We start from the raw sequence: 24,905 nt of genomic DNA, 5'->3' as shown, positions 1-24,905 counted from the left end.
CTATATTTTCTCTTACATTTATAGTTTTTAGAAATTTTAGTTTGTTCGCAAAAGCAGTTGGAATCCCTCCTTTGCCAGTTCCATGCTAAACCAATTTGCCATTTGTCTCTCCTCTTACTCAAACTAGATATGTTAATAACATTAATAATCTCTTTTCAGCAAAACTTGGAGCTAGAATTCCAACATCTTCATCCTTGAATGTCAACCATCTCTAACATTAACATCTTTAACCTTACCCTTGCTGAAATTCTGTCCTCTCTTCTTTCTTTATTCCCTCCATTCATGTTGACACAATCATTCCCACAACGTATCCTTAGATGGACCCTCATTATTCCCTTTAATTTTTTTCTTTTGGGGTGCCACACAGCTCTATTTTTGATACTCTAATTTTCATTTTTACTCCAGTCTTTATGTCAAGTTAATTTCATCTGCAAACAAAAAATACACTTCAATTTCTACACTGATGAAGGAGTTGTTAATTTCTGTAACTATTCTTCAACTTGCACCATCTTGTTGTATATCTGCACTGTAGATATACCTACATGCATTGATGTTAGACAGAGAATTTTTAAATTTGGTGGCATATGGGATTACGCAGTAAAGCCATGGACCCCCGTAAGGCATACACAAGTTTATAAAAAGGGTTTGTTGATGTCTAAAACAAAGAGTGAGAGTCCAGTCCTGAAGGCCAAATTCTAAAATTTTGTCCTGCACCTATCATTTGTGATTCAAGAGTTTGAAAGGGCTTATTTCACTCTCCAAATTGTTCAGTGCCTTGAGCAAATTAAAAGCAGTCAGGTAGAACCTGATGCTCAGTACGCTGGTCCAACAGAGTGGCCACTTCCCTACACATGGAAGAGGATCTCATACAAATTCCTGCTGTCATCCCCGTTACTTTTATGTAGCAACATGAATACATGTGTAGAAGGCTTGATAATTATTTCTCGCTACTTTGAGATCCAGGACATGACATATGAATTGTGTGCCACAGGAGTTCTCAGACAGCAGGAATAAGCTTCAGGGCCCGGTAAACCTGGACAGAACAGCTAAATGAAAATGCATCTTGGTAGTTACATTGCTATCATCAGCCAAGGAAATATGGGAGACCTCAGCTTGAATACTCAGTGAATACCAAACAAATTGTAAACGTTCTGAAGCCATCTTGTACATTGCACACTGCACAGTGTATCGCAAATGGCCAGACGTATCAAACATGTCCAATAGTCTTCCCTGGAACAGCTGAGGATAGTCACTGTGGAAGGGTGTGGGAATGGGGTTGGTTCTCAAAGGGGAGATCTCACTCGAACCTTCCTAGGAAATGAGAGGACTTGTCCAAGAAAACATCTTCAGAACGGTAGCTAAGACATGTTCCTGGCCATGACAGTCTTGAGCACTTTCCTGGGAATCCCAATAAGCATACGAGATGAACGTAAATCTCCTACCTAGTGAGGAATCTCAAAAAGTATTGTTAGTTAAGTAAAAATTTGTATGGGTCTACCTGAAACTATCATCAGAAAATGGGAAATCTGAATATGTATCATGTTGAGGATGCATAGATAAGCATCTGCTTAGATCCTTTGATAATGGAGCTGTAACAGTCTTGCTTGCTTCAGTCCAGGACTGCCACCGCCACAGGAGAGAATAGACTGTGAGAAGTATTTGTCACCAGTGTGTTTCCAATGGGTATTTCACCCACACTCCCAAAACAAAGAATTGTATGAGGCTTTACTCTGCCAAACCACAAGAGCTGGATTCAGAAATGCAGAATTAACTGGTAAGTAAATCCTTAGGGAGGAGGGACGCCCAAGAACGTATAAGCTGTGCATTACCACGACAAATTCTTCCCAGGGAATGGGGAGAATGATACTTCAGTCACGGCTTAAAAAGTCCAGGGAAGATCTGCAACTGTTGGGAGCTGGGTGACATGCAGGCACAGGCTCAGCTGCACCAAGGGCAAAACATCCTCAGAAAACTCCCCTCTGGGTAACTCTCTGGCTTGAGGCCGCACAAAGGTATGGACAATACAGGCAGCTGTCTATAGCAACTTGGAGCCTTTTGATCTATTTCGTTGTCCAAACTCTGCCTTTATCAATGGGAATAGAAATCCAAGCGTGGCCTTTTAATTAAGGCACATCAGGGTCTCCTCCAAGAGGTAACAGGTCTCCAAGATGAAGACGGTCTTTTACTTTACCTGAAGAAGCCCATAAGAGAAAGTTCCCATTGTAACACAAACATGACTGCTCATCTCCAATGTGGCCAGGTCCTTTATAATTCACCTGGCAGAGAGAGAGACTTGGAGAGCAGAGGGGAATTTTAAGGTGATACTGGAAATTCCCATGCTAACCGTACACAAGAAGACAAAAGACATGGCATTTGATCTGCATTGCCAGGATGTTGACAGAATTAAGAAGAAATTATGCTTACTAGCCTTCTCATGGCTGTACATATGATCTGTACAAAAAGTAAAGGCCCCTATGTGCTGGTTTTGATGGTATAGATTGAAAATTTCCCTGGTAAATAAAAATAAGTATGTATATTCCCAATGTGGGCATGCCAAATATCCAATGACCAATATCATTGGTCCAATGACCAATGCCAAATATCTAGTTTACAGTAAACTAGAATATAACTATAGTATCACTGGAAAGAAAATCTCATCTCTCTCTCTGTTTCGATGCTCTGAATCCTCACATCCAAATTAAAGTCATCTTTCTAACTAGTTGCCAATGCGAACAAAACTCTTAATCTTCTTCTGATCCTTTCCACGCAGTCCTTTACCTAACACCTGGGCATATTCTTCAAATCTACTCTCCCCCAAACACCCACACACAAGCTATGACTATGTCTTGCAGATTCTTTCTACATAACGCAGCTAAAATATGATCTTTCCTATCTATAAACACAGGAAACATCTCACAGGAGCTCAGATTTTAATTGCTACCATTTTTTTTTCTCTGGCTCTACTGAGATCACTTCCCTAGATATCATGCTGTGAACCCGTCATCCTTTTCTAAAAGTACTTTCATTTTTTCCTTCTTAAAGGCTACATTATTGAATCCCAGATACCCCTTGCCTACCAGAGGATAGAAAAATGAGCTTCTGACTCTGTCCTGCACATATTGTGAGAAGCCATTCCTTTTGACCACATTTTAAACAGAGTTTTGTACCCACTAACTGAATCTCCCCCAAAATAGAGCGATCAGCTCATCATCAAGAAAAATCTATGCCTACCTGTTAACGTCTCACTGGTAAAGGGTAACAGGAGTTCAACACATCTTTTTATTCAGAATTGCAAGATCTTTCTACGCCTTCATATCAGATTTAGATTTCATTATCCTGAGTAACTATTTGCATAACTATTTTGTTATTTTGGTATTCATGCCTTTTTCCAGATCTTCGTGAACATAATGAATGAGTCATAAGCAAAGATCCTTGGGGGATGCGAATCACAGAATGTCTTTTTGCAAACACTGACCAGTTATTCCTTGGTTTATATTCCTAACAAGTTGTTAATGGCATTTATGGGGATGTCTGAGAAACAGCTTATGACCGACCCCTTGCCTGTGGTTCCATCCCCCACCACAGCTATTTCAACTAACTTTAAAAACTTACTGAAAACCTGAAAAGCCCAGTGACACCCTTCCTTTTTAGAGTGAAATACTTTTACTTCTCTTACACCCAATCATATGGAGGTGCATAGACTCCAATTAACACACTTCAGGCTATTCACTTAAATTCTGAAAACTAAGTATGCAAGCATGCACCATGGAAACAGGAATAAGGCTACTGTCTTGTGTTCCATTCACTTAAGAACACCAAACATGCAAAACTGACAAAACTAGAGTGCCATCCCCTTGTATTTTCACGAAACGCCCATAATAGCCATTTGTGAAATCTGTGAAGATCCACTGATAGCCATGGGGTGACAGTCAGGATTTAAACAAAAAAGGGATCACACAGGTATCACTGTAAGAAGAAACTGGCCTGCAAGTGAAAGGAATTGGGATTAGTTTTCAAAACTCAGATTGAATTTCCAGTTGTAAGGGACCATATTTCTACACTTAGCCAAATTTCTGTGCATATTTCAAGTGTCATGCTTGTGTGGAAGGCTCACCTGCAGCTGCTCCAAAGCACGGGAATTGTATCTCTAATCCATATAGCTAACTAATGTCGTCAACTGCACCAGCAAAGCCAGAAGATTCCCACACAGTTCAACATTGCGCAGAGTGAAAGAGCTCATGTGGACCCACTTGCCAGTGAACAGAGGGATGATATTTTCAGGCTTCAAAGAGCTCCACATAACCATACCCACAGATTTTCATATGGAATTCTGTGGGCCTCAGTGGGACCTACAGTGCTTACTTTATAGAAAATTATCTTGTTTTTCACAAACAATTTTTAGATTTGGAATACTAAGGCTGATATTCTCGTCCTTGGATATTGAAGTTCCTGGATACCGAGGGATGCTACTCAACAGTGTCTGCCCAGCACAGCCCTGTCAGAGGAAGTCTGAAGGCAGGTGTCTATACTGAAGGGAAGTATACATACTGTAGGGCGGGTATACTCTGTGGCACACTTAACAGTTCCAGTTTCCATCTATTCATCCTGTCCACGGGCTGACTCCCTGCTAGGAAGGGACTTCCATGCACCTCATCTGCTTGCAACCTTGGCTTCCTCTGGAGAAAAACCCAAGCATATTATCAGAGAGGGAGCCATAGGGGGCTTTTGTGGGACTGCACGAACACTATGAAGCACATCCACCCAATAAATTACAAAGTGATGTCTACCAGTATAGACATGATCACTTTGTTCTACTTCAGCTTCAAGCTTCACACACTTTAACTATGTTATAGAAAGTTCTCTCTATCACAAAAATGTTCCCTGGTTAAGCAGAGACTCATTCACTCACTCCACCTTCTTTTGGTTAAGATACACAATTTTTCTTCAGTCTCATAGAATATAGCAAAATTGCTGGCATTCTTGTGGCCGTTTTCTGAAATATTTTCAATTTTTAACAGATTTTTAAAGGTATTATTGATGAAATCAAGTATAACGTCGTAGAAATTATCTTATTAGTGCTGCACATAGTCACATTGATCCTCACTTTTAACAGATGCACTGCTCCTCACTCAGAGGTGGTGTCAGCTCTGCTAAGTAAAGCTTTTTACTACATGTTCATATCCATTTGGCAATGTGCTACAGCTCCAACACCTTTTCCGACTCCCTCGATTTCCAGGATGTGGTCAGCAAGACTTGTATTTTTATTGAACTCAGTTACCTCTGTTTGACTGCAGCATGTCTGTATCCTAAACTACAAAAATTACCTTTGAAGCATACCTTTGGTTACACAAACTGGTAAAAAACTGTGCCAAAGATAAGATTGACAAAATGAAAAATAGCTTCATTAGGAGCCTTTTAATAAAAAGAGTCTCTCCAGCCCTTTAATAATTATGAGAAAACCCCTGCCACCAACTACAATTAAGGATGATTTTGTACATAGATGTGCACTGGCATAGACAGTTCTCATAGAAACTAGCAAGAGCTAATTCTAAGGAAGCAAAACCAGCTAATAAGACAATGTCAATCTCTGAAGGAAAAATCAACTTGAAAAAGAATGTACTTAAAGTTTTTGGCAACTTTGAATTTCTTTTACTATTTATGCAGCTGAAAGCACCATAAATTGCATGAGGAAAGAACAGAAATGTTAGTTTTGTAAAATTCTCAAGGGACAATACTGCAAATATCACCATAAAAAGATTTTCAGTCCAACATTTTCCGATTCTCGTGCATTTTCTCTGACAATCCCAGGATGGATTAAATTTGATACTCTGTATGCTTACTATATGTTTATCATGATCTGTTTAGAGACAAAACACCGGAGATCTTCCAGTACATTTTTAATATATACAGGAAGAAAAAAACACAACTGATTTTTTTCTCTTTGGACCGTTAGAGAAAAGGTTTGTAACATTTTCTACCCAGGACACTATCCTGCTTTTTCTAATGATGGGGAACTTACAACAGAAATTAAAGAAATAAATGGCTTATAAAAGAAGCAGAAAGGAATTAGCTTTTTGTTGTATCAAATGGTAAATCCTTGAAAGACCATTATCTTCTAAAAGAAAGATGATTCTAGGTCTTTCCTTAACTGAAAGACCTATGGAATAATTCATATAAGGAAAATATAGATATGAATGTGGCATTTTTTTCCATTGAAGGCCTTGAAAGAGATGATGAAAAAAAGGCTGCAGTGCCACAGTCCTCCTTGAATGCAGAGCTGTGAAGAAAAAAATAGGCAAGGCAAGGAGAAGACTCTATGATGCTGTAGACAGACAATGTATATTATAATACACAGAGTTTTAAATCCTTATTATCTGTATTAAAGGCATTCATAAGAAATGCCAAAATCTTTTTACCACAGTAGATTTACCCAGCAAACAAGCAAGTCTTGCCAATTCTCTTGCAAGTTTCATTTATTTAAAGCTTCTGAGATTTGAATACGAAATAATTTATTCCCCAGTACATCTCAGGTTCTCAAATGCTGTGTGCAACATCAAATGTGAGAGCATAATGACAGCCATGAGGATCCTGGTAAAGCTAACTGTGCAGAAACTGGATGTTGCTGGGGTTCACAGGTTTTAATTTTTATGAACTTGGACCTGTGGAGCCAGTTCAACTTGTCTACAAGTACTTCATGTATCACTGCAAAGACGAGCACAGAGTGCAAGACATTGCAACAGACCTAGCTAAGAGAAGACTAAAAAAGAAGCATTATATACATATTTAAAAAAAAATAAAAATTAAAAGATGTTTACAAATTAAGGTAACAGCTGAATTGAGATGCCTTAAAAATCACTTGAAAGATGAAGCCATTGGCAAGAGGAAAACCAAATGGTGAGTAGAACAGAACTTGGGAATATTGGTAGTGATTAATCATAAATTGATATCAATATAATCTACAGAGAATATCAAGTGTTTCCAGCAGCAGACAATCCATGTCAGTGGTCTCTAGCTTCTTTTAAGCTGACGTCTTAAACATCAGCTCCTGGGAAGGGTATCAAATGGCAGAAGAATACAGAAAACATTTGTCCTTAACTGCAAATTATAAGAGCAAAGATCATGAAAACATATGTGAAAGAAAAGGGTGGTGGGATTCTTGAGGTTTATATACTAAAAATGTTAAAATGAAAGCGGTGAATGAATGGCTAATATGCATGCTATAGGTATATCATGACTGTTATTGATTTGATGGCTGATGTTCTGACAAATCCTGACAGGACATATCACTACATATTGGCACATGTCAAACATGTGAACTAGCTTCAACCACTGTTACATTTTTTTTCATGCATATGGCAAACACCCAAGAGTCCACTGCTACAAGGAGAAGAGAATTGGCCTATCATTTACTAAGCGGGCTAACAAAATTATGCACTGCCAAGGGAAATTACCTGAAAATGCAATATGATAGTGCCTTCAGCTAGGCCAGACCAGTGCATGATCCAAAGGAGACCAATGGAGAGCAGACTCAGTACCTGAGGTTTCTGAGATGCTTTGAGAGGAAAGCTGACAAGTTTGAACTACTTTAGCTTCAGTACATTGTATATTTCCTATCTCAGTTGAAGAAATCAGTAATATAAAATTGGTATGTCAAAAGGCAGGAAAATAATCTGATCAGACTGTAGAGATAAAGCAATACAGTAAAGAGAGTGAATCAAAGAAGGATGAAAAAAATATATTCTATTTCTATAAAGTTAAAGGGACTAAAGGTGACACTTCAGCACTCTGCAAGCACTGATGTATGACTGTGTACAGGAGTGTTGGAAGCACCTGGTTTGAGACCCAGAGCACCTGAGACATAGTCTTTGGCCTGGCTGAGCTGAGATGTGCTTAGGGGAGGAGGAAGATGGATACAACGAGATTCCCACAGGTTCTGCTGTGGGGTGGTCATGTATTCACCATGCTTCCTTTACCCATCACTGCAGCGGAGCCAGAGATGAGATCCAGAATCCCTATGCCACATAAAGATGTACCTATCAACAGGGAATGTACACAAACGTTGTTGCTTTGGAGATGCACACGTTACAAGGGAGAATAATTCTCTCTGCAGCTTGGCTTTCTCCCATGGAAATGAAGCTCGATAGACATCAGAGTGGTGGGTCCCTAAGCAATCCTAGATGGTCACTAAGCACTTACATAACCTCGGGAAATCATATCACTTTTCGGTGCTTTTGTCTCTTCTTGTTTGTCTTGTCTGTCTGGAATGGCAGGTTTTAATGTGATTAAAGAAGAGAGTGATTATCTCTCGATCTGTGTGTGTAATATTAGAGTTCCGCACTGGAGTTCCCAACATTCTCAGCCGGGGCCACTAGGTGCTGCTGTAATATGAGTAATTAAAATAATAACTATTATTATGGAAATTGCATATATTCTTACTATGGACTGTTTCAAAAAGCCTGGAAGCCAGAGAAAAAAACCTTATTCTAAATCTGCACATTTTTTGAAAAGTAAGAACCGAAAGACCCGATTATTGACTTCACCAGTACTCAAAAGTTTTCCTTTTGCCTTTTGCAGCTTTGCACAAAAAAGCTGCAAATACCTCCCCCCTTTAAAAAATGCTCTGAGTAATCGCAAATTATTTTTTTCTACTCCATTTCCAATTTTAAGCCTGGCTTCAGCAGTTTGCTGTTAGCAAGCTCATCCAAATCATTACACTCCAATTGTGCCAGCTACACAATTGTGCACCTTATTCATGTACTATTTGGATGTGAACAGAAAGACAAAGTTCTCAGCATGAGGGAGCATGACTGGAACTGCAAATGATTCAGTAAATGCATGGTGATGTTGCCGAGACTCACATTTTGTTCCTGTCAGTTCCACAGCCTTCTAAGGAGGCTTTATCTTATTAAATGTAGTTGACTAGCCATAAACACAGTAAAAGATTAATAAGACTCCATATGAATCACAGTCACAAAATGCTTCTTGCCTGAGAGTATTAAAATGTCTTTAAGCAGCTGCCAGCTATAGCTCAGAGAGTTATATGACTAAAGTGCTATTTCTGAAAGTCTTGGAGTCAGTGCATCTAACTGGACTTTACAGTGGACAATTCAAAAGGCTATTTATATTCAAAAATAATTTGGCAAGTCTTGTTCATCAAACCACTTTTCCAGACACAAAGACTCCACTTAAAAATTTGTTCTTGGATTTGCTGCCCTTAAAAATGAAGTTAAATGAAATTATCTGGCTCATCAGAAGAAGAGGTATGCTAAGGCAGTTCTGGATTAATTAGAAGCGATGAAGTTTTGCTGCCGGGTTACCTCAAGACCCAAAGTTAGTGAGCACAGAAATGAAGTGACAAACACTAAGCACACGTGGAAAAAAAAGTACCAGGAACACTATATGAGAATTAGGACTTTATGGTAAACATGGGACAGAATATTCACAGTTTAAATAAATCATTATTAAAAAGCATTTTAGGAAAGTGCAGAGGTGCCAACGCAAACTAAAAATATATTTTATTCTTACCATTTGAGACTGGCTCCGGGGACAGCCATTGATATCTTCAACCTTTTCATTTGCTAAACAAAAACAGTGAGGAGAAAAGCAGAAGTAAACAATGAGATAAAACTTTCCACCCCCTGGCCAAAAAAAAAAAAAAAAAGAAAAAAAAAAGAAGACCTAAAAAACACCACAAAAAAAAAAAAATCACAAGAAGAACAGAAAAGACACAGCAATAAAGTGCACAGGGTTTTGTTGACACAGAGCTCCTTTCTAAGTAAAGCTCAGTCGTACAGTAACAACACTCTTGTTAGCAGCAGTTGCTTCCACATGCCAAATCATGCAAAGGGGGAAGTGCGAAGGAGGTCGCTGCTAATTCTTCAGCCCCTGCAAAATAACTGCTGACATGAAATCTTCCACAATTGTCTTTGCAGGGTCAGGATACAGTTTCAAGGCATCCCAGAAAGTATGAGGCACTCCAACTAACAAAATGCACACATGGGAGACATATGGTTTAATGGAGCATTCATTTCTGACAATTCAAAGTGTGTAAGATACAGTTCTGGCCATTTAAAGTATGGTTAAACAGCCACTTCCAAACATGCTCACATAAACATATTTTTTAATTAAGACAAGGATGAACCGCACAAATATCAGAGACATATGGACCCAGTCAAATTGTATTATTCAGGGTTCGTCTTATTGTTAAATACATTCAACTTGAATTATATATTCCCCCATGCAAGGAGCCAGCTCGCAGTGCTTCTCTCAGCCCTGCTCTTACCGATGATCTGGATGATTTCTGCTAGCAGAACTCCATCTGCAATGTCCTGTTGCAAATCCTTGATCAACCGCTTGTGGCCAGATTTTGCTAGGTAGTGGTTAGCCCAGTCAGTGTAAATCTGCAGAGCAGAAGGAGGGGGGGGCAAGAGGGAGAGAGGGAAGAGAGAAAAGAAGACAATAAAAATTCTTAAAACAAATGTTGGCTTGAGCACCAGAACTATTCTGGATCACGGTCCCAGTTAAGAAGTCAGCACCAAAGGAAACAATTTTAATGTTGTATTTTTTTGCCCTTTTTTTTTTTTTTTTTTTTTTAACGGCCATGCCCCTCCCCCTGCCATTCTCTGTTTTATTTTAACTTCAAATGATTCAGGCTGTTTCATGAGGGTTCAAACTTGCTGTGACCGAGCAAAATTCCCCTCATGACTGTAAAGGAAACTCCTGTCGTAAATCAGTCACATCTACCGCAATTCCACCTCCCACCGTGTTTCTACCTATATGCACACCCCACCACCGGCTTTCACGCTCTGGGGCCGCCTAAGAGAAAGTGATAGCAGAGACGTGCGCCTGTGTTTTGGTAAGAGTTCATGGGGTTGTCGCTGGTGATCCCGCGCTTGGCGATGCCTCCGCGACACTTTCTGCAGCAGTCGCCGCGTCCCACCGCGCAGGGACAGGTCATTTGTCCCCCTGCCTACGGTTCAGCGTGCCGTCATGTGCACAGAGGAGACTGAGAGCACCAGATGTACGGTAGTCTCATTGCTGGAATTAGAGTATATATATTCTGGAAATATGCTGCCTCCTTTCTCCGCCAAAAGAGGAGGGGGTGGGGGAGGGGAAGGGTGAGACTGAGCTGTACCAAATACTTAGCAACAGGCAGCACAGAAATGGCACTTGTCAACAAAAGGTTGAAAAGGACCAGCTGAACTACATCCTCCAAAATAAGGGGGGAGTTGAAGAGAGAGATTGAAAGCATTTCATAAGGCATATACGTACACAGAGAGAGCATTTAGTAACACCTACAGCGCGCACAAGGGGAACCAGGTTCACTCAGGGTGAAATAAGGGGAACAGACACCTTCACCTATGTACCAAAGGAAGAGTGCACCCCAAGAGGTGCTCACTCCATCCCAGGGTGTCCCAGCGTGCAGAGACAGCTCGGACCAGCGGAGCTCAGTGTTTCACAGCCTGAGAGACAGTGGCCATCAGTGGCCCTTGGCAGCCAGCGCTGGCTCCCTTTTGCAGGGTGTCCATGGCCTCTCACCCCACCCTAGAAGAAAGGACTTGTCCAGACCCTCCTGCTACCGTGGGATGTTACCACTGAAAGAAGGCATTTATGTATGACAGCATAGTTGTGTAAGTAAATATAATATCTAAAGTTCTTTCTCTGCTGAGATTATTGTTTGAAAATGTTGAAACTGCACCTCTTCCATAAAAACAACATGATCTCACTTTATAAACATCCTTTTATTTAACCTCACAGACCCTTGGGGAGGAAGGGGTCAGAATCCCATTTTTTTAACAGAAAAACAGAGGCCAAAGCCATTAACTACTTGCTTAGTTCACCAAGGAAATCTGTGGCAGAGCCGGGGCAGGAAAATGGATGCAATTCCCAGTCCGGAGTCTTACCCATAGAACCAACATCCACTTTCCACCCAGCAAAAGTATCACTGCTCTGTCCATGTTCACATACTAAGGACTCCTTCGCTATCTGAGACCCTTTGTCACAAATTTTCTCCCTCTTCATTAAGAGACAGAGAATTGTAACCTGTTTGGTCTACCCTATTTCTTCCCATACTCCTGCAGGTGATCAGCTGGTTTGCCATAGTTTTCTTGACAGTTTCAGAACGTGATGTAACTCTATAGCATTAAACCATAGAAGTGGATTCAGCTCCCCCGTAGCTGAAGGATGCTGCTGTTAGATGGGGCGCTAAATTTCCCTGCTGCACCCAGAAGTCTGCTTCGGTCACCTGTGTTTTTACTGACTGATGCTCTTTTTTCTGCTGTTACAGATGAGTGACATGAAAGGCTCCACTAAAATGTTTTTTAAAGCCAACTGCAGCTCAGAAAGTGTTTCTTCAACTATATAACCATATATAATGAATGCTAATATGGAGTCTCTAAAGATTGTATGAACATACGTTTAGAACAATATGAAATCATGATGATAAAAGAAGCATACCACACCCATAGCATCATGTATGCCCCACTACTAGTATTTCAACTTCAGTCATTCTTCTAAAGTAATGTCTCAAAAATATTCCCTGAGCTATTACTATAAGCAGAACTATTTTCTGTATTCCAATGAAACTGATCGACTGGAACATAGAGAATTTAATACGCACTAATATTATTTTAGGTTAGTTTCACATTACAAATAAAAATACTGTACCAAGCATTTCCTTTTTCATTTGTCACACCCGCACATAATCTGGTGTACCAATCCTAATTTTGATTACAATTTGAACTATCCTCTCACTAAGCAGCCAGGGAAATTTCATTCTAGCAGCTGCTTTGCAAGTATCTAGTATTCAAGGAATGGACTTCACCCACCCACCCACTCCCTGCATAATTTTCTTTTGTCATTGATTTAAAATAGACAAGCAAAAAGAATGTAAACAGTGTTTTGTAAACAAAGGTTGATATTCCACATCATACCAGTGGCCCTAAAACTTTATTGGTGGTCTGTATTTTGATAGTTGTGCAATGGTGGAAAAAAACATTCGCAGGAGGCAGTGGTAAGAGAGGAGGTTTTTTTCACTTCAAAAGTATTCTAAAAAGAAGTCAAAAAGGTGAAGAGTTGTTGACAGAGACAATATAGCAAACCAACACCCAGTTGGCAGAGGAATGTCACATTTAATTTCCTCTCTTTCTGTAGGCACCACCACTTGCTCCTGTTTCTCCCCTTCCCCATAGGATGCCCTTCTCATTCATATCATTCTTCCAGGGACACAACGGCTCAGGAGTCAGTTGTAAAAAATGGGAAGCATGTAGATAGACACATGAAATTATAAGAAAGGACACATGCCACTATATTATTTTTACATGAAATTCTCTGACTCAGATATCATGGGAAATAGACACAGCCTCTCCTTTGCAGTTCTTAAGTACCAATGTAACTATTCACCTCTTAGAACTTTTACCTTAAACTCCTTGGGAAAACATAAAGCTCCAGTGTGCATCATCACTGACAATACTCAGTTTGCAAAGGATAGAAAAGTCATGCAGAACAGAAGATAAAAATTCAGTAACTTCATGCAACAATCTGCTTTCTATGGGTGCTCCCCTTTTCATTGGGTGCCGAGCACCTCTAAGGAGGAGCCGTGCGTGCTCCCCCTCTTTTCAGAACCAGCAACAGATCCTTTCGTCTTGCGCTAATTATGCAGGAATGTTTCCCAAAAATCCTCTTATCTTAGATTTTTCTGTGATGAGCCCGTTTCAGAGAAGGACATGGACATGAGGGTTGCAACACTTCCTCCCCGCTCCGCTGCTTGCTCCAGTAACCCTGCCTTACAGCCACACACTGGGCCGGGCTGCTGACTTACTCATTTCCTCTCCAAGCTTCCTCTCCTACCACCCTGCTCTGCAGCCACGTCTGACCGGGGACTATTCGACTTCAACGCTGGGCTCTGACCGCTGACAACGTACGGGAGAGGCCGCCGTTATCTGCGAGGCTGAGGATTGGTCTCAGCAACGCGATAACGGAACAGACCCGATCCTGTGTTCGTGTGGTCCCAGCCCCGTCCCAGCGCCTGGTGATTTAACTGCTTGCAACGTGAAACAGGATTCATCCGAGCTCCGGCACAGCCTGCTCATGTTAATGACGGTTTCCCCTAGCATTCCTCAACCGCTCGTCATGCTAACCTTCAAGAGAGTAAGGGGAAATAAACTCTGATACCCAAATATAGTTATGAACTTCACCTCGCTACTTTGCACGTAGCTATAAGGAGCACAGTGGAGCTGCTTGGCAGGATCCCTAGTGAAACAATGCACTTTGTAACGCGGTGGTTTAATGAAGTGAAAAAGAGAGACGATCTCACAGGTTCCTGCCTTTCTTAGGAAATGCTTTAATCATAAACCGTGTAATTATACATCAGGCGGCGCTATAATGCATCCTCTTTAAAATTAACGCAGAAACGTTACCACCCATAATCAATGTCAAGTGGGAAATGTCAGATGGGTTTCAGAAGTACAGTCAGCCTAATGCAATAATAATGCATGACACTTCTTTAGTGTCTTCCACTAAATCAGCTCAACATGCTTTCCAGACGCAAATGAGATCACCCCTATTATTTGTTAATTCTGTAGATGTGGGGAAACTGAGGTATAAAGGCTTTCTCGGCAGATTTTTTTTTTAATGTGGCTCACTCAAGGGCAAACAGAGCTGGGAATACAACCCAGATATTCTGAGTTGCAATCATTTCTTCTATACGCTTTTTTATCAGGCAGTTTTATAAATAGGCTTGGTGGGAAAATGCATATTCCAAGAATCAGGATCATTCTGCATATTTCTGTTTGTTTGCTACAGAATATAGAGTTTCAGATCTGAAAATGGTCTCCTGTTGCTATCGAGAAGACAGCTTTCCATACTTAGAGTATGCCGCCGTCACTCCCTTATGTGCCAATGCTGCTGCTCAGGAAGAACAACAGTTGCTGCCAAATGAGTTATGCCAAGACCTCGTGACAGATTTCCATGCCATTTAGGAGCTGAAGTTATATTTGAAAAATATTTAAATATTTGTCCACTATATGAAAAAGTTTCCTTCCTAGATATGTGGGAACAAACAGTATCCAGTTCTCATCATTTGTCCTTTAAAATACTCTCTAGAAGACAACTCTACCTCATTCATTAGCATGAAAGAATTAAAATGCAGTCCCTCAGTGCTCACTCTCATACACTCTTCTGTGCATGGTACCAGCCTAATACCTTTGGGGCTGGGGAGGCTTTTTAAGAACTCCATTTTTTTTAAGAACTCCGTTTCCCAAAAGGAATCCGCAGGCTTCCCACAGGTTTTTTCTTTCCTCTTCATCTTGTAGCAAACAAGTGTTAAAGAAATGGAAGGAAAAGTTATCTATTACAAAAAATGTCACCAGCAGTATACCTGCATTGCAATGGTTCACAGCAATATACAATCATAGACTCATAGAATGGGTTGGGTTGGAAAGGACCTTAAAGATCATCTAGTTCCAACCCCCTGCCATGGGCAGGGACTCCTCCCACCAGACCAGGTTGCTCAAAGCCCCATCCAGCCTGGCCTTGAACACCTCCAGGGATGGGGCATCCACAACTTCCCTGGGCAACCTCTTCTAGTGCCTCACCACTCTCATAGTGAAGAAGTTCTTCCTTAAATCCGTCCTCAGCTTTCCTGTAGGCCCCCTTTAGGTACTGGAAGGCTGCTATAAGATCCGCCAGGAGCGTTCTGTTCTCCAGGCTGAACAACCCCAACTCTCTCAGCCTGTCGTCACAGGAGAGGTGCTCCAGCCCTCTGATCATCTTTGTGGCCCTGCTTTTTAGTACAGCAGGATCCTGTCTTTTAGTGTATGTTTGGATCATATCAATACATTTCATAATCCTTTTTTATTTTGCTGTAAAAAATATTGGAATGAAGGAAAATGAAACTATTAAAAAAAACCAATACCAGAATTTTAAGTCAGACAAAGTGGAAGTGTGGCACTGCTAACTTAATAAATGTGCTATGTAACTTTCTAGTGTAATGTATTTACTCTGCTTAAAATGTTGCTATTAGAGACAAATGATAGTTGATAGCACTTAGAGCTATTCACCCATAGATGCTTGTTGAAATCATCCTTGTAGAAGAAGAGACTGATGACTTGTTTCTGTTGTTCTCCAGTATGCTACAAAATGGGCCGTAAAGGCTGACTATCTATTTCCCGGGCGGTTTTCCAGTGTGTGGCCTACCCTGGATGTTGAATACCCAGTAGAGCCTACATAACAGTCCCAAAGTCCCTGATGAAGAGGATTTGCCAGAGGAGAGGGCATGACCACAACTCTACTTCAACGTAGCTATTCTTGGCTAATAAATTGTGGGTAGCAAAACATGTGTTGGAGTGTCCCTGAAGCTGTTTGTATTTATAAAGAGAAGCTGGGCAATGCATTGACTAGTGTTAGAACAGGGTGAGGAAATCAGATCGCAACGAGACACTTTTCTCCTTCCCCACTGCCTCTACACTAAGGAAAACTTAACTGGAAGGCAGGATCTGACCTTTTAAATATTTTCTTATTAAAGGTTATTTCTCTGGGTTGCAAAAGAATAATTTATTAGTTTCAGTCCTCTACTTAGCAAGGAAAAGGGCTAACTTTGAAAACAATTGTTCACATTTAGACTGCCGTCAGAGACAGATCAAGCATCCGATTTATGTCTGGATACAAACGACTGTAGAAAACACACCCTGACTCATTTGCTATAACATGAAGCTGGGGGGTGGCACTTTTTGTAACATTCAGCAAATTATATAAGAAGAAAAAATATTTACACAATTAAAATATATATGGCCAGAAAATGAAACTAGAATGACTTAACTTATAGGCAAGATGGAAGCCAATGCATTTCATTTAACAAAATGAAATGAGTATTAAATGACGTTTCACAAACCTTGTTTCTGAATCCCACTGAGCAAATGAGAACAATTACGAGTTAAGGAATAGAAATCATTTAGAGGGATACATACCAATTAACCAAAATGTCAGAATCCCTATAGTACGATTCTATTTTGTAAATAGCAGCATGTATCCATCAACACTACTCAGTAATTTTCAGATAAAAATACAATTAAACAAAACTCCACTAATCCCAGCTAAGAAAATGAATAGAAACAATACTCTTCAACAATCACTGGCAAGCTTTACATGACTTACCCAGCTTTGAGGGGGCTGTTTTATATTTCCAAGTTTCACTTACAGTTTGTGATCTAATCACCCAAGTAACATTTGTACTGATTTACTGTGATCTCTTTCCTCCCGTTTCTTCCCAAACCCCAACTCAGAATTAATTTAATACATGTGTTTGAGGCCAATATTATAACTAATGGCACAGGGGCAAGACTTTTGATGCATCTGCGCCAAATGAAAGGTATAAGCCTCTTTGAGCGTGTGTTTGTGTGTGTGCAAGGTTTGCTAAGCGATTTTTATAGTGCGCAATTAAAATCCAGCTCTTTCTAGAATAAAATAACTCGTTCATCCTTTGAAAAGAATCATAACCGATTTGCTTTATACTTTAATCATGTTGTTTTGTTTGTTGGCTAACTGCGGCTACGCTTCAGCCCTGTGCAATAGCAACAAAATACCACAGGAAGGAGCCAAATCCTCATCGTGCAGCCGCAGAGGAGCCCAGGAGGCAGCTGCTGCTCTGCACACTTGTGCTGCTGCGAAGCGATGCTGGTTAAGGGACAGCCACCGCCACAGGCATTAATACTGGCCTCGAGCTTCCTGAGTTACCAGGAGATAGTACTAAGTGCCACACTGAGAAATCCTCCAAAACAGCCAACCTCGAGACTTTCTGTTATAAATACTCCTGTTCAACTTTGGAATTATTTCTTAGGTATAACTCTTTAACTTTAAAGTACATTTCAGCATCCGTTTAGTAAAAGTATGATAAAATACAGGACCTATTATCCAATACAGCTTTTACATAAAACATTGAGTAAAACAAATATTTCAGTTAATTTTATTAGCGTGAGGAAGACCAGGATTCACTGCTGAGCATAATTGTTACACCTAGAGACACCACTCAGAAGGTGAATCTGTCTTAGCATTTTAGTTCAGATAAGGAACACGCTTCTAAAGGCAATCTCCTATCACTTGTGCTCCCTCGGTGATCCTCTTCATATGAAATGGAATGGAGAGATGTGCTTCAAGAGGACATTGAATGCACTCCATTCACTAACAGGCATTCAGTCCACGCCACAAAATAAGAACTAATCCAAGCCACCCTCCACCCCCAAAATGTGAACCTTAGAGATGCTGGTTCCTTAGTACCAAACTGGGTTTCCCCACAGGGCAATGCTTCCTGCTAATGTGTGTCTCAGAAGTGACAGGGGAGAGGGAGGATGTGGTAGAAAAAGCCGCTGACTGTCCTGTGCAGTGGGTCACACACCGAGATGCTTCTGTAAACTGGTGTGATGCTATAATAGTGACAAATCTAAGGGGGAGGACATGTTTTGGTTTTGAAAGTGGTGACTTGTGAAGAAATTAATTTGACCAAAAGGACAGGGCCAGCATTCTCCCATACAAATAAATGAGATGAAGTATATGAAACTCCTCTCTTTTCTCCTACATGTGCATGCACACTGGAACAACATCCAAGCCTGCCCAAACTTGAGCCGCGGCTGTCTCTGACAGTTCCTGGCCAACGAGATCTCCCTTGGAAGAAACAGGTGATGTGGGAAGGAGCACCTGTGCCTGTCCAAAGGAGGAAGGGTAAAAAGAAAGCCATATGTCTACTTTTCTGGGCATCCAGGATAGCAGTGATGGCCCTCTACACCAGAGGCCTCATTCCATTCCCTTGAATGAGACTTCCTATTTTCCAAGCTTGCATAAATCTTATGTCTCATACGTGTCTTGTCATGGCCAGGATAAGTCTCATGACTAGTCCTGCATCCACTTTAATAAAGAAACCCACAGTAAGCAAAGGTAAGCTTTCTGCAAAGGAAAAAAATGATCTGAATTGCACAGGTTTCCTTTGTGGCTCACCAATACCATAACAACACAGAAAAACGGAGAAAAAAATCAGACCTGACTGGAAATCATGAAGTAATTTGCACAACAAAAACATCCTTGCTTTGGTGATTCCTTTTCTGTTCGGGAGCAATAAGCCACTCTTGGTATCAACCAGACCATTCCTGGATGGAGAGGGTACATGCCGTAGTGAAGGAGCAACAGGGCTCCTCACATGGAGCTGAGGAGATTCCATTGTGAAACTACTCCAGATTTTCCATCAAAGCTCATTTTAAGGATTTATAACTTGGACCGAGACATTCTTTCCACACTGCGATTTGGCATTAAAGAACTTGGCCCAGGGATCAAAATAACCCTCTTTTCCAGCACTTCTTTTTAAGTGTGGGAAGGCAAATTTCTGATATGCAAAGATGCAAAAATATTAAAACATACTTTTGTTCTTTTGTTGCAAGAAAACAGTGGCAAATAAGACCACAACTAACTTTAAATATAAAGTCTCCATCTAGCTTGTACTTTTTGAGGATTACAAACTGATTTGAATTGTCTGGTTTCCTCTCATGTGGAAGAATAGCTTTGCAAATCAAAACAAACATAATAAACTGTTTGCTTTCTGAGCTACATATTTTATAACAAGACATTTTAACTCCTGCTTAGATTTTCTTTGGGCTTTGATGTTTAAAAGTTGTCGCCAACTCTATAATTTTAATATCAATAAATGTGTTGTACATTCAGCACACCACTCTGATGCTAAAGGTAAAACAACATTAATATTAAGTAAATATGTTAATGATTTCAAGCATAAGTTATATGGGTCTCTTCTTACTGTCGTTAAATTCTGTTAAAACAGGTCTTGGTGGTGAATGTGTGAGCGGTAATGGTCATGTGTGCGCAACCATTTTGCCTTTTATTACCTAGCTAAAGCTTAGGGAAATGAAATTATCCTTACATAGATGACAGCCTACACACACATTTCTTCAGCTCAAGAAATGTAAAACAGTGTTTTAGGACTTGAAAGACTAAGGACACAGCTCAGTTCAATAAAAATACCAGTTTGGGACTTAATTCCCTTTGATCACCATTGAAAGCACTGCCTAAAATAAAGGTCTACCCATTCTGATGATAATACCTAAATTAGCAATCATCCAGCACAACAAATTTTATATATGAAGTAAATTCTGCCAGACAATAATCCTAAATAACAAAGAGAAGATAAGAATCTTATCATAGTTTTTGACAGAAGACTTTTCATCCCAAATCAGATTCAACGTTGTATTCTTCCTCAAATGACCTGTCTAATATACAGCTTTTGTAACACAACCAGATCTGGAAGGACCATACAATGGAAAGAAAAAGGTTCTAGATTCTCACTAAAAATGTGCTGAACACCCTTCTTTTCTATTATAAAAGGGGAGATTCGCCTAAACACCTCTCGTAAGGGCTCTGGCTGCACATCACGTGGAAAGAGCAGTGCGTCAAGAAGGAAGGGCCCTATGACCTTAGGGATTGTCCTTCATCTGTGTTCAATCTGCAGTCTCCCATGCAAATCTTCTAATGTATATCCCACTTTTGGAGTTCTGCTACACGCTTCTACAGGACTATGCTGCTCCCGAAAGTAACATCAGAGATATGTGTGATTCATGACATGAAAATTTTCGACTTACAATTTACCCCTGAAGACAACAAAAAACACTTCTTAGCTCAGTATTAAAATAGCAACCTCACGATCCAACCCCCATGCCCCCCACCAAAAAAAGGAAAATAAATCTAGCAACATATAAACGCAACACTTCCAATTAAAGAGCTTTTTAATACCAAACTAGCACATTCTTATGTTGAACACTAACATACTGATCTGTGAATTTCAGGTCTGGAGACCAAGGAAGGAGGTTTAGATAATGGATAATAATCACATGGATAACGATCTGAAGTTTATAGGTAGTACCTTCTGTTATATGGCAAGGGCATTTATGAAGGATCAGGGCTTAGCTATGTAAAGATCTACCCTGACAGATATGAACTCAAGTTCTTTATTGAGGCTTCGAGGTAGGGGAAGTTTACAGCTCTGCTCATAGGGACACCTTTGCATAAGCACTGGACCCTATTGCTTCAAACTAGTATCCAGACTATGACATCTGTATCTCTTCTCCCACAAACAAGATGCAGATTTTTTTTTGCTTCTTAATGTTATATCACAATAATATGACATGAAGTTTAGGGCCCAGAAAAAAATGACCAGATGATGTGGGACTGAAAGCTGGAAAACACTTCCAAGCCCTGGGCATATGTGCAAACTGGAGGGCTTGTCATCACTGACTCCAGGCACAGCAAATACGAATCAAATGATCTGTTGGAGTCTACTGCATACCTGGAATAGCAAGAAGAAAATAAAGGTCTTGAGAGAGTTGTGTGAAAATGGAAACTTAGCAACTACCTGACATTTTGCTTTTTCTTCCCCCCTGTTGCCACCACCTGACATGTAAGTGCAAACGGTATTATTAGCTCTAGGCATATGGGGTTTTTTCTACTTCAAGGCCAAACCCCTATCTCTTAGGACCCAGAACAGTTGGTGCTTTTGTGTTTGAGGTCTCTTCTCTGGGTCCTCATGACTGGCCGTACACACAGGACACCCATCACCCTCTTCCTCCAGGGACTGCTCTCCACATCTGCAACCCTTCACTCGCTGTCCTATGTTTCCTTTTAAAATACACACTCTAGTGATACCCCTGTCTCTTGGAAAACAGACTAGAAATGAAGGATAGGGATTGACTAGCTCGCTTTAAAGGGCCACTGCCTTTAAATTTAATTAAATCCATATCTTCTACCTCCCACACAATTACCCCCTGGGACTAAAGGCTTCTGTAAAGGATTAGGAAAGGGATACTCTCATTGCAGCCACACCGCTATGCAGAAAATAATTCAAGATCTGGGAAGTTGTGAGCAGGAAGCAGAGGATGAAGAAGAAAGGGACTCACTGAAAACACAAACAAATAACTCTGCTGGCTAGAGATTACAGCACTCATTTTGGAGAGAGGAGATTGTGCTCCAGCCTTTCCTTCCAAGAGCCTTTCTGTATTTTGTCCTACTAATGTAAGTAAGAAACAGAATTGATCTCAGTAAAAGGAGCATTATGTCTCCTCTCAAATGAGTCCCTAAATCAGTAGCCTACCATCCTGTGTCCTGTCCCTGTTTTCTCGGACTGTGGTGCAGGATGGCACTCGCGGCACCACTAGCTCCTCAGGTAGGTCTGTCTGAGAAGGCTGACACTCCAGGAGAGCCCACCCAGCTGCTGTAATCATGAAGAGACCTGTGGAGTATTACTCTGGGGACTTCCATAGGCAGCTCTCCATTTAGTCTACTGTTTTAGAACAAGCAAAACTGCGTTTTCTGACCTTTCTCAGTAACCTTCTAACTCCCTGATAAAATAATAAGAAAAATAATTTAATCATGCTAGCCTTTGTTTTGTTTGGTTTTTTTTGTTTGTTTGGTTTTTTTAACAGGAAACGGTTATTGCCAATGAATAATGAATTTTTCATTCTGGAACACTGGAAGTTTTTTAGCCAGCTCAATCTTTTTGTTCCAGTAGGCAGGTGCTTATTTCACCTGCCCTTTAAATAAACCTAGCTGGTAAGGTGCTTGACTCTGTTGAGCCAACGCAGCTTCTGAGAATTCTCAGAAGTACGATTTCACGTCTGTACAGATCCTTAATGTAAAAACCTGGGATGGCTCTGGACGGACTACGAGTGCTGCCAAAATAGGCAGCTGCTGAGTGGGAGTTCTGAGGATGAGAATGATGGATATAGGCACCTAAGATGCAAGTGAGGTAGGTCATAGGAACGTAAATTCTTTGGGGGAGGAGGGAAGGTCTCATGTTTCAGGAATTACTGTACAAAGGATATCCTTTGTTAAAAGTCCAACCATTTGCTACATTATTTAGTACATAGAATAAGTATGGAACAGAGTGGTCTTTAAAACAAGTTTTTCCTTAAATTCTTACAGTTGTTCTTGAAGGCCTCTGAAATAGAGGATTGCCTTTTTTAGTAGGAATTGTTGAACGTCTCCCATTTCTGATGGAAATGTAAGGAGAAAAGCTTTGGAGGAACGTCCTGAAAACATACAGAACCCTAATGCATTCTTATTCACTTTTTTTTGAAGAATTTATACATTTGGGAACTACAAGTCGGAGAGGAAAGTGAAGTCTGAAATTTTATCAAACTGATGTACCTCTCAAGGTATGCAATCCCACAGAAAAGCTTCTCAAACGTTGTACCAGATGGCTTTATTCTCAACTCCCCTGGGCAGATTCATGTTACTTCACTATCAGTAATAAAATCCCATACTTTACCTCAGTGCTTCATTTTATGTTACTGTCATTATCTTGTTACAGGTTATAATGGTATTGACATTATCTGCCTAATAATTATTCCTGAGTCACAGCAGTAAAACTCTTTTGAGTCTCAAGCTCTGATCTAGAATCTGCTGAACCACTTAAGTTTCATCTGTGTCTCTCTGACTGAAAAAGATGTTCCGTACATTAAAGCAGAATGAATGTGGGCAAATGGCTTCTCTAGTGTGTGATTTTATAGTAAAGCAATCCCAACTCAGCTAGATAAATTTAAGTAAGTGTCTCCCAAAATATTATGTATCCCTGTATTGTGTAGATGAATGTACTGCATTTCTTCAACTTCAAACTCACAGAAATATTCTCTCATAAACAGTTCTTTATACAGCAGTGCAGAACTAGTGACTTTGGTACACATCAAACAAACTTGCAGGATTTGGATCCCCAAGGAGCACCGTAAGATGTCTGAAAATACTGTAGCAAAAGACATACTTTAGCACGTGGACGATAGAATCGTGTATTGTAAGCCATTTAAAAATATTACATCCTAAAAATGGTATTTATAATATTCACAATGATACTCAGTGATAAAACACAGTCCTGTAAACAATTATCTTAAGAACAGGATATTTCAATTAATTGCGTTAGCGTGCTCCAAATTCTAATCACTGACCAGCCAGAGTGATACAGAGGGCACATGACAATAGTGCATAATCAGCCTTGCAATGGTGTTCAACCAAAAAACTGTCCACAGAATAAGGAACCCATCTGAATTTATCTGATGTGAAGCGAAGGTTACTTAAAAACAATAACATGCACAGATAATTGCATACTGTCCACTCTTTGCAAAACAGATGCTCACAAGCTTAACGGGCACTTAAGTTCACATGAGAGGTCCACTGACATCCTTCAGCAGTTACTAGGTAAAACTTTTTTTTTTTTAAAAGCACAAAACTCTCCAACTCACACTTTGCATTTGGATGGATTTTTTATCCTGGGCTATGAAAACCTAATGACCTAAGAAGAAAGCCAAGACTTGAGAAAATTTCTTAAATCCACAGGTAGAAGGCACAGTTATCATCTAATTGTTTTAGCTATATATATTCCAGTCATGGAATATACACTATATAAGCAGAGTTCCTGAAGAATCTAACAACTGAATGAATAGCAAACCCATGTGCAGAGACACTATCAGAGAAGGTAAGATGTTGGAGCACAACTTGTAGAGTTGTGCAAGTCCTCTGCTGTGTGCACACCCCTCCTGGTGCCCTTCACGGGAACAGGCAGAGCAAACGCCTCAGACGAGTTATGCCCTGCCCAGTTTCTTATGCCGTTTATTCAACTGACTGGACCAGCTGAATTTGGCACAAGCGAGCCTTTTTTGTGGAAAGCTGTCAGAATCTCAGTTTGCAGGGAAACCCAAACACTTCTAAACAAACGTCATGTATTTATTCACTCAAAGTCAGGAGGCAGAACAAAGGCTTAAAGCAACAAACAGTTTTCTTTTTTCCATTGCCTGCGTTTTCGATGTTCCTTGAAAGCATTTGAAAGTCACTTTGGGCTGTTCTCTGTTCCTGGGTGGAAGGTGCTGGCTCCA

General features: G+C 40.3%; 1 protein-coding gene across 18 annotated transcripts in view; it reads right to left on the bottom strand.

Moving 5' to 3' along the window:
- The window catches only part of NAV3 (neuron navigator 3), a 565,631-nt gene that overhangs the window by 181,836 nt on the left and 358,890 nt on the right, over positions 1 to 24,905 (bottom strand). For all 18 annotated transcript variants that reach the window (XM_074573833.1, XM_074573778.1, XM_074573817.1 and 15 more), the window contains 2 exons: positions 10,283 to 10,400; positions 9,526 to 9,578 (listed from right to left, as the gene is read on the bottom strand). In XM_074573833.1, the coding sequence (XP_074429934.1) occupies positions 9,526 to 9,578; positions 10,283 to 10,400 (171 nt within the window). The remainder of the gene's footprint in view (positions 1 to 9,525; positions 9,579 to 10,282; positions 10,401 to 24,905) is intronic.

The sequence above is a fragment of the Larus michahellis genome, chromosome 1, assembly GCF_964199755.1.
Source record: "Larus michahellis chromosome 1, bLarMic1.1, whole genome shotgun sequence".
In the NCBI taxonomy this organism is placed as follows: domain Eukaryota; kingdom Metazoa; phylum Chordata; class Aves; order Charadriiformes; family Laridae; genus Larus; species Larus michahellis.
The sequence above is the reverse complement of the archived record's forward strand: the minus strand, read 5'-3'. Positions and strand labels throughout refer to the sequence as shown.